At 34.6% G+C, this 11,151-nt stretch overlaps 1 protein-coding gene across 3 annotated transcripts in view; it reads right to left on the bottom strand.

The window, feature by feature from the left end:
* LOC106468182 (calcium-binding protein E63-1-like) overlaps window positions 1-11,151 on the bottom strand; it is a 36,841-nt gene that overhangs the window by 24,127 nt on the left and 1,563 nt on the right. Inside the window, exon 2 of one of the 3 annotated variants that reach the window (XM_022396488.1) lies at window positions 4,865-5,028. In XM_022396488.1, coding sequence (XP_022252196.1) covers window positions 4,865-4,867 — 3 coding nt within the window. In that variant the 5' untranslated portion in view covers window positions 4,868-5,028. Of the gene's footprint in view, window positions 1-3,069; window positions 3,138-3,947; window positions 4,022-4,864; window positions 5,029-11,151 lie in introns of those variants that run through there. The other 2 variants (XM_022396490.1, XM_022396489.1) reach the window with 2 other exon arrangements.

Raw genomic sequence — 11,151 nt, 5'->3', positions numbered from 1 at the left:
GTGTGTGTGTGTGTGTGTGTATTCTAATAACTTAAACTTCTTTATTCACTATAATAATCACTTAAATGTATTGTCTTTGCCAGTAGTTAAAGTATAACGTGTGTTATCTTCTTGGTCGTAGTTAAATATGGTATTACGAGTATAATCAATGACTCTATGACAACATAAATGAAAAATGTTATAATGTTACGAACTGGGAATTTTATGATGCAAAAAGTACTCCTACAGTCCTGAATAATTACCACTAGAGATAAAGCGAGTATCACGTGTAAACACTGTGAAGCTAACTAACCCTAAATATCTGTGAAAGATAAGGCAGGCACTACGTGTAGGCAATGTGAAAGCTTAATTATATCTACGCTTTGTCTATTTTACATTTAGGTCAGTTAAATAAGCTTCATACGAAATTTCTGACCGTATTTTACATACCAGCCTCACGACTCAAGCATGCTAAAGTCAAAATTCGGTGAAAAAAACAACAACAAATGGTCATAGTTATCAAAAAACTTTCCGTGAATAATCATAGTTTCGTTGTCTTTGTGCACTAAGGTTAAAAAATATGATTAAAATTTATTCATATATACTGCTATCTAGATGTATATTTATTCTAGGCTAGACCAAAGAACCATTATCTAATTAGATTATAAATTAATTAAATATATATATATATATATACTGGCAGCTTTATACATTGTTATCTGTCTTGTAAATATCGTTGTTATTGAAGAAAATATGTTATTTTTCTGGTGTAACGTAAGTGAATAGAAGTGTGGTCGCTTCTCCAGGCGTGGTCTACTTAAAGCCGTCAACAGTATTTTCAATGTTGAAACTGCTGAGTTGTGGTGAATCTGTGTTTACGATACTCTTCTCTATAACCGACCGTGGATCTGTACTCGTACCTGATATACAATTCACAAAAAAAAATATTGTAAACAGTGCCTTAACCATTGCAATGTTACAGCGACTGCTTGGGGGCTTGCGCATACAAGTTGCAAATCACATTTGACATTAAAATGTACAAACTATTTTTATTTCTTTTGTATATTTTACCACTTTAGTCAACAGTTTGACACCTTATTTTACCTAAATTATTTAAAATATTGTTGGGGTGGGAGGAGCAAGACCTAAAACCCTTGCTTAGCGCACAACCTGTCAATGGAATGTGAAATATGCTACTCCTGCTATACTTAAGCCTCAAACTTGCTGTTTGTAGATAGGCTATATAGATATTTAAATCAACTTAGATCCAAAGAGTCTCCGATATTGATCATCAAAAAACCTCTTCTTTTAGAATGCTTGCTTGGTCTCAGTGAAGTTTTTACCGGCTACAAAATGGCCGTCAATGAAAAGTTCATGGCATTGCTGAAAAGAAATTTGTTCAGAGTGATACACCACAATAAGTCTATAAGTTTAAGCTTAAAAACAAAACAATTCTACTGAAAGAATTACTAGAAAGTTTCTTTATTTCTAAGAAATTAATGTCACAAAATTTCTTTTATAAACGACATTTTTTTTTTCACATTAGTGCAGGCAAGTAAATTCTGGAAGAAAAGTTTCAGAAATAACGAAATATAATTGAAATTTTCATGACAGTAATCAAGTTTTACAACGAATAATAATAATTGTAAGACAAAGAGTATTAGATCTATTGAATAACTAAGCTTGAGGAAGTGATGGAGACACTAAGAAGAAGATCCACAACATGAATGAGGAAAATATTACGTAATAATGAGGTGAGGAAGCCATCCAAAAATAACCTCGCCTCACTAAAAAGTTCTTGAAAAATTATCACCTCTTCCTTCTCACTCATGATGTGAGTGAGTTAAATATTTACTACCCTTCCCCCTAAACGAGGAGGAGGAGGGAAATAAAATCAAAGAGAATTTTCCGCCATTTTGTTACTCGATATAAATGATAACAAATTAAAATAAAATCAGTTAGCCAGAAAAATGCCAAAGTGTAAGCATGGGCACAAGTATATAAAAACAACAACATTGGAATAAACCAAGTATAAAAGAACCAAGCTCGAAAGACCCAAGACCATACGGAACACCACATATGAGAGTATGTGTACCAATATTTCTGAATGATATATTAACAGTAAGCCCATCGGTACAATATTCTGATGTAAGTGCAACCTTAGGATTCAGATAAAGATTCCGAAGTGAAAGATCCAGTGTATTGAAAGTATTTGTCTATGGAGCACCATTTACATTAGAAACAGGAACAAGTGTCAGCAGACAAGGAATTGAAATAAAATTCCTTGACACCAAAGATAAACTAACAGAATTTACAGACTTAGGTGGAGCAGACAAACTCGCCCACATAGGATGTGTACCACCATGGGATATAAGATATAAATTTTCATTATATACTGATACAACAGCATGTTTCCAAGTTACAGATGGATATCGGAGACCAAAACAAACAGAAAAATTTGACAATATTTTTCTAATGATAAAACTACAACCAGAAGTCTCTGGAACACTTCCAAACTTCAAGAATTGTTAACTCTTACCAACCCAGCTAGGTCATTGACAGAAAGAGGCTGTAGCTTTAAAAAGATGTTAAGCTTTAAGCTGAGTGTTCTACAAAACGTCGCATTTTCCCTCTAAAGGCGCAGGCTGGCCCCATGGTACAGCCATAGATTTTGGAGCTGGTAAGTTGGGTTAGATTTTCCGAGTGATACCGCAAAATATTCCCCACACTTAAGCTTTGGGTGTGTTATAAGAGTGATAACCATTCTATTCGCGGGAGATACGGCGCTGCTCACTGGCTGCTTTCATTTTGATCAGTAGTTCAAATTTAGGGACGGCGGCCTTGTAGCTTTATCATAAATATAAATACCTCCCTCATACATCTTTAACATCAGATTAACTACACTCATAATACAATAGAAAAGCTAAAGTGGATGACATTCGCTATCCTCAACTCACCAATCTAAGTTCTTCATCTGCACGTATACAAAACTTGACTAGATGACATTCGCTATCCTCAACTCACCAATCTAAGTTCTTCATCTGCACGTATACAAACTTGACTAGATGACATTCGCTATCTTCAACTCACCAATCTAAGTTCTTCACCTGTACGTTTACGAAACTTGATCAGACAACACTTTTTTCCTCATCCTAGTTGACTCATATTGTAAGCCCCTCAAGATCGATTGGAACGGAAAACAAACAAACAAAGAAAACAGTGTAATCTACTGCCTTCTATGCGAATGTGGCGATGAACGAACTCACGAAGCCATAAGACTTTTCAGTTAAAGTGCTAAAGAACAAAATCAACACGTCAACAGTTGCGCTATATCCCAAAAGGAAGAAAACACACGTTAAAACAAGCTACAAGTATTAAATAATGAAAATATAAAAACTTTAATTATCTATACATAACAAATAAATCTCTAGAATGGAAGTTAGTCAAGGCTCACTACTAACAAACATTATAAGCCCTGAAGTTTTGATGAGTCTGTGGATAACATGTCCGACTTTTCATACAATTGCTCTGAATCCAAATGACTACCCACCTTGCACTGTTTCCTACATATCGATGTCATTGTTATTAACTCATTGATATTGTTCAGACCTAAATTATTTTATTCCAATAGCACATATAAATAGAAAGGTAGAGAACTTAGTACGTTCACTGTGAACTACATCAAAGAAACCTCATAAAAACTTTGAGATTTCGCTGTATTCGTTATGCAATTGGTTCGAAAATGAAAGAAAGATTAGCACTCCTGTCCTATTAAGAATTTAGGTACATTCAATATGTTTCGGGTCCTATTGACCCAATGAAATTTCAAATAAAGTGAAATAATCTTGAATTAATAAAATCCTTTTTTTTTTTATTCGGACAGTGTTTACTACTTAGTGGTTAATGTTGTGAATTTGTAATTGAAAATTTGAAGGTTCAAAGTTGTATCCTTGAAAGAGATACTTTACCTAAAATGTGTCTCAGTCTACACAGTTGTAAAATGGTACCAGGCTGGGTGTTAATCTGTTATGGACTGGTATCCCATTATAGGAAAATGTACTTTATGTAAACTGTTAAAACAAATGTAAACTTTGATAATAGTAAACGTAAAGATATATTTGATTGCATCGTAACATTATCGAAACCAAGATCGGGTCAAATAGACCCGAAGCATATACGATATAAATGATATAAAGATATAAGTTCTGTATATTAATATAATACCATTAATATTTATATATATATATTTCATACAACAACTTGCTTTATTCTTTCAAATTTTACAGTTATTTAAAATTACTTGCTCTTTACAGAACCGGTTTCGTAGTTTTCATTAGTCCTCAGCTTTTCTTATTTCCTCTCTACTTCTTTTAACAGATTCATTCGGGAATCGAAGTTTAATAATGAATAATAGAACGACGGTAGCAACAACGAACATTTGACACGTGTGTGTACAGTAAAAATTTATATTGCGAAACGTTCAATAATCTAACGTTTGTTACTGTACATACACGTGTGTGTACAGTAACAATTTATATTGCGAAACGTTCAATAATCTAACGTTTGTTACTGTACATACACGTGTCAAATGTTCGTTGTTACTACCGTCGTTCTACTGCTCATAATTATAGTTCATTTAATTTACACAAGGTGAAAAGAAGTAGAGAGAAAATAAGAGGAGCTGAAGAGTTGTGAAAAACTACGAAACCGCTTCTGAGCAAGTAATTTCAAAGAGTAAAACAAGTTGTGTGAAATCTAACGTCCACAGAAAGTGAAATTTGAATTGTCAAACTATTATTGTTATTAACACACACACACATATATATATATATATGTTTATACGTAATTAGGATTTATCTTTAATTATACCACATATTACTCGTACCATGCTAGCAGATTTTTAGAGTTGTTAAAGTCAAGTGACGACTCTGCCTCGCTTGATGTTTCCACGGGTTCTATTACAGGAAGACTATCCTGTTCTCAGCTATTCGTCTTTCAGAGAAGCCGCCACTGCTGACGAAGTGTTCAACCTCACCACCAGGAAGATTCCTATAAAGAATGAAATTAATCACTATATTCATTAAAATATCTAAACATAGACAATACATAACTGTAGTGATATCTTTCTTTGATGGTTTGTTTTAGAGCAAAACCACACTGGGCTATCTGTTGTTTCCACTGCGGGGAATTGAACCCCGGATTTTAGTGTTGTAAGTCATTAGACTTACCGCTGTCTCATCGGGGGACTAGTGGTAGCGTTTCTGAATTGAATAAACATGGGTTGGGTCTATAACTTTTAAATGTAAGCTTCTTCACGAAACTTAAGGATCTCTATAGGTCGTTTTATTTTCATATAAACATCAAAACGCCTGGCAAAAAGCGAAATGGTCGTTTTTTTGTATTCGTTATGTTGTTTGCATGTGTACTCTCTGGAGTAAGTTTTGTAACTATGAATAAGTGAAATCTATATGTCTGTTTGTTTGTTTGTAAAGGAGCACAAAGCTACACAATGCGTCATCTTTGCTGTTCCAATCACGGGTATCCATATCCGGTTTTTAGCGTTATAAGACTTCAGACTTACCGCAGTGCCACCTGGAGGAAATATGTATGTCAACTGAACGCTAATTTGTTGTGCGGATATTTGCAACGAAAATTCTCTACGATAAACCGATTCGAAAAACAAAAAGAAGAGAGAAGATGAAATACAGTCTTGTATGGACATTTCGAGAGGAACAGTCTATTGAGAGTTGTAACAAGTTTCAGGGATATTTATCCTGTTATTTTTTAAAAATTTATTTTCAAGAGTCACATACAAAAAGCGTATTAAACAGAACATAAATATTTCAATTTTGGAGTTCAGTGTTATAGAAGCTGTCGGGGCGAGCATACGTAGTTGGCTTAAGGTGATTAGTTCGTACGGTAAAGAAAGAGAGGACAAACTGCACAACCAGGTGGCCCTGTGGTAACTTTCAGACCAATCTGACAAATGTTTTTCTTAAAAAATAAGAAAGAGAAAGGTAGTCACCATTTGGAAAAATGCATCAAATACATTGAATAACTGTTTTTTTCAAGTATTAAAAGTGGACGAAGTGGTTCTGTTTTTGAAAAAGAAAAACATCTACGTGTAAGCATTAAAAAACGACAAAGTAGCTCAGTACCGCCTTAAAAAACATGTGTCGATACTCAGTACCGGTAATTACTCATGGATATAATAAAATAACAAAAAAAATGAGTTGTAACTAACGTTCCCTTTAATTTTTTAATCCATGTGCGGAATGAATTTTTCCATGTACACCAGTATCAAGGCAATGTGCGGATGTGTGCTACCAGTTGTTGTTTTTACAGGGGGTGGGTAATTTTGACCATCGACCCTATTGGATCATTAGGCTGCTTTGCAATGCTACCGGTTGGTTATTTGCGCTTTAGGCCTATCGACTGCCAAGGGTCATTAAGGGCGTCAACGTATTGAATGAGAATGTGTGCAGCATCTGATTGGTTGCTGTGCGGCAGCGCAGCTTAAAGGGAACACTAGTTGTAACTCTAGTTCTTACAATTGCAATAAAGTGTCAATATCGATGAAATACATGGACAAAAACAATGATAAAATAAAGTTATTGTATAACAGAGCTGTACAGAACACAAACACATATATGAATGTGTATAAGTTACATATAAGAGGGAATAAATTAACATTAAAATCACACGTTCATGCGAATCTTTGTCATATTCTTAAACCTGAAACACTGAAGTTGAATACGTTACGGCAAAACGATTTTGGAGACTCACCACGTCGTTATTGTGCATCACCACGTTCGCTCAATCTCTGTCTGACAATTGTGAATTTTGACAATAGCCTTGCAGCATAGTATCCATTGTAAAAGGCTCTGTCATAAGGTGCCATGTCCAAAGATCATCAATTCTCACGTCTGGTCTCCATAATCAATCCAATATATGAGGATTTTCCATCACCCAGTTTAATAGTCCAATCACCAGAATTCCATAGATGCTACATCTGGCGACTTGGCATGTTTAAGTATGGAGTATTATGAATATATGTTTAATTTTCCAGCTGATGAGGTATGACTGGAAGACTTTATCTCGATGAACCGTGTTGGCCTTGTTTCTTTCTTGATTATGTTGCATACTGTTTTCTGGAGCACGTGGACCACTTTTGCCACTGAACTTTGTGTTCATGGATTCTCCCCCTGTTACAAGACGGTACACTTTGTTTACCACAGCTGGTTCCTTTTTGGATGGTCCTGGTGTCCAAAGATGATCCATATCAATTTATTTTCCAGTGCAATTAAATATAAGGGCTGACCCTATTGGAAATCCCTGATCTGAACACATTTTTATGATTTGAGTGCATGAAAATTTTACAATGGAAAAGACCATTGCATACTCTTTCCAAAAGCGATCAGTTGTCGGTGGCATCAGTTGATCATGAACGCTAAACAATGTTTAAATGTAGTTATGATACATTCCGTTTCAGTGCGACTTGATATCGGCTGTGGTTGTTGGTGGACTTGCTGATTTACTTGTTCAAAAACCTTTTAATATAACACAATCAACCCTTTATTCTTCTCACACTTCATTATGATTAATTAACTGAGGCCCCCAGTGGCACAGCGGTATGTCTGCGGACTTACAACGCTAAAAACCGGGTTTCGATACCCGTGATGGGCAAGAGAACAGATAGCACATTGTGTAGCTTTGTGCTTAACTTCAAACAACAACAACAATTCGCTGAGATTTAAAATTTGTATCCAATGCTAGTGAAACATAAATAAAAAACGTAGAATTAATGTATCCTCAGGAAATCATGTTTTACTGTCTTTCTTTTTAACCCTAAAATTACTAACTTGCTTTCATACCATTAATTTCCAGTAGGTTCCACATACTGCATCATTTTAAGCGATTTTACGTTTTTGTCTGTTAAAAAACTCTGCACAAATCTGGCTGAAAATCTTCTACGAAAATACACAGGAAATCTTAGCACTAACACATGCCTGCGAATTTAAACTTCGTAAAGTTGTTTTGGTTTTAATAACGGATTTTTCATAATTTAGCTACGCAGATTTCGAAAATTATATTAATTTTTTTAATCACGTAAGGATTCTTTACAAATCTGGAAAAAAACTCTTACTTAGATCAAATTATTATTTCATTTACCACAATGAACATTTTTATTATTATGTTTGTTAACAAAAATACAAATAAACTGAAGAAAGGGGAAGAACATAGACGTCAAACGAAGAAGCATCCTCATTCATTCTGATTTGTGTGTGTGTGTGTGTGAAATCTACGTCTTTTAGTCTCAAAACTACGTGTTATGGTCTTTTTTGTATGTATTGCGTTATGACGTTTTGTGAAAAATCTTTACACGATGGAGAAAAATAGATATCATTTTCGGATTCAGCGTACAGGAATTACAGTTGAATGTGTAAAAATTTCAAGACACTAAAACAATCGCAGGCCTGTATAATTAATGGGGCTAACTGAAGTATTGGTAGTGTTGCGTATCTGCTCGTTTGTTAATTTCCAGTATAACTTCTTTCCGATGAACTTCGACGATACAAGTCCTTTCTTAATTAAAACTGTTTATTCTTTCTTGATACAAATTTTATTAATACACAGAATTTCCACAGTCACTTTAAACTTAACAACCTTTATAATACACGCTATAAATCACAGTGATTCACACACTTTACTTACGGTGCCTACTTTTTGCTTGACTCAATTATCTCTATCTTCAATCTATCTGCATATCTATCTCTGCCCGCTGGGTTTTCAGGCTTATAAACTAAAAAAGAGGGCACCTCGAACAAACTAGAGTTGCCAGGAAAATTCATGATCCTTCCAGAAATTCCAGCGCGCATGCTCCCAGCATTGCGTGATTTCCACTGTCGTAACAGTAGTACTGTTGTCTTCAATAATAATATTATTATAAACCCTGTTACCAACAAAGTCGTTTGATGTAAAAATGTTTGAAAAAATTGTATTTCCAAAACAGGTGAGACATTTTAGTAATTTTAGGTTATATAGACTATATCTATCATACCCTTTTATTATAGTACTTAGTCTTCAAAAGATAACCCTTTTGTTAATTGTTTTCTGGCACTATAACACAACCACGACCTTTTAGAAATTTGGTGCATCTTTTACAGGGTTTAACTTATCCAATTTACGATCTGAAGAGAAATCAAGTAATCTTTAAAACTAAGCCAGGAACAACAACAACAACAAAACTTTCTTTGAAACCATTTTTTTACTCAACCTCCAATTCAGCTGAATTACCTTAACAAGGCCTATCTATATCCGTCTAACAAACAAAATAAAATATCAATTTGATAAATAGTGACCACTAGCATGGTGAAAAGTAAGAAAGTAAGCATAATAAAAGATGACCTGTATAAACTACAAACAGAGAAAGGGAAGTCAGTCTCATGCAGTTAAAGTATTTATTTTACCGCTACTTAACCTCACTGCCAATGTACGCAACTCGACCGAGAAGCCAAGATTAGTACGTTACCATTCGTGTTTTGTTTCGAAGTGGTATCTTCGTGGGGATGACGTGGAACTTTTAGAGCGAAGGTTTTAATTAATGAATCATGTTTTTTTTTCTTCACCAGAGGATTCTGAGTCGACTTTTAGGAAACCGAAAAAGGGGCTACACTGTAAATACTGAATCAGTAAAAATCAGGCTTCGCATTTTGTGATGTATGTCACTTCAACAGTTAACCTATAAAACACATTTATTAGTTCAACCTTCTTTTATTTTCAATGTGGGTTAATGGAGTGGGTTATTGTAACATGAACAAGTTGTTGTCTATTAATACTGTAGTCTGTAAACCTTTCCTCAAATAAAAATTCATTTTTAACCTAAACACGTCTGCAAAAAAGAAAATGAAATAATGACTGTCTATAAGCAATATAAACTGATTTTTTAAAAACAGTCCAAAGAAAACGTGGCCTAATGTGTTTTATCCAATTACACATTTCAAAATGTTCAAAAAGAGCGAAATAACTCAGTGATTTAGCTTTTAACCCTTTTACTTATAAAATAAGCTATTTGTAGGATTTTCAGTCTTGTTATTTCAGGACTTCTAACGATTAAGACTAATTTTCATAACTGAAAACGAGTCCCCTCTGGCTCAGTGGTAAGTTTGAGAACTTTTAACGCTAGAATCTGGAATTCAATCCCCGCGGATCACAGTGCAGATGATACGATGATCGGCTTTGTGTGCTAAAATAAACAATAATCGCTTTGTCCTTTCTCGAATTTCAGTTTGACTGTTAATAGTGTAAATAGAAATTTGTTGATGATCTTTAAGCGTAAAGCTACACAATAGGATATTTGTGTTCTGTTTATCGTGTGGAATCGAACCGCGGATTGTAGCATTGTAAGTCCAGAACTTCACCGCTGACCCAACGGGAGGGTCGAAAGTAAAACAGGTGTAGCAGACGATAGTATCTTTAAGACAAAAACCAAATTTGAATTGTTTCCCAACCAGAAATAAACAATGTTTCACAGTTTTACTGTAAGTGTCTGTTTGTAGTTAAGCACAAAGCTACACAATGAAATATTTATGCTGTGCCCAACACGGGTATCGAAACTAGGCTTTTATTGTTATAAATCTTCAGACTTACCGCTGTGCCACTGGGGGAGCTACCATAAGTGTATTTGAAACCCACTAAAGCAATTTCTCACAAAATAATAAAGTATAATGCAGGGAATATGTAATTATATTTTGCAGAAAAAAACAACAACAAGAAAGCTTCACTATTTACATGTATATAACAAGGAGCTTTGTACAGTAGTTCTTTTCATTAGGAGTATTGAATTTATTTATTTTTAATTTTCTTCAAGTGACAGGTCCCCCGGTGGTTCAACGTTAAGCTTGAGGGCTTATAAAGTACTAACACTAAAGTCCGGGCTTCGATTCCTGTGGTTTAGGCATAGTTCAGCTCTGGATTTATAACAAAGAAAAAAAAACCAAGTAACACAAGCGTTGTAAAAACATAAAAGAAAGTTTGACACATGATTTATCTTTAGCATGAATCCCCTTTGTTATTTGTAAGCGCAAGTCAGTGGTTCCCAACCTTTTCTCCCCCAAGTACCCCTTTTATTATCATTTTTACCCCCACGGACCCCATGTTTTTGAAAGATTC

Source organism: Limulus polyphemus, unplaced genomic scaffold (assembly GCF_000517525.1).
Source record: "Limulus polyphemus unplaced genomic scaffold, Limulus_polyphemus-2.1.2 Scaffold2905, whole genome shotgun sequence".
Lineage (NCBI taxonomy): Eukaryota > Metazoa > Arthropoda > Merostomata > Xiphosura > Limulidae > Limulus > Limulus polyphemus.
This window is presented reverse-complemented; position numbering and strand designations above follow the sequence as displayed.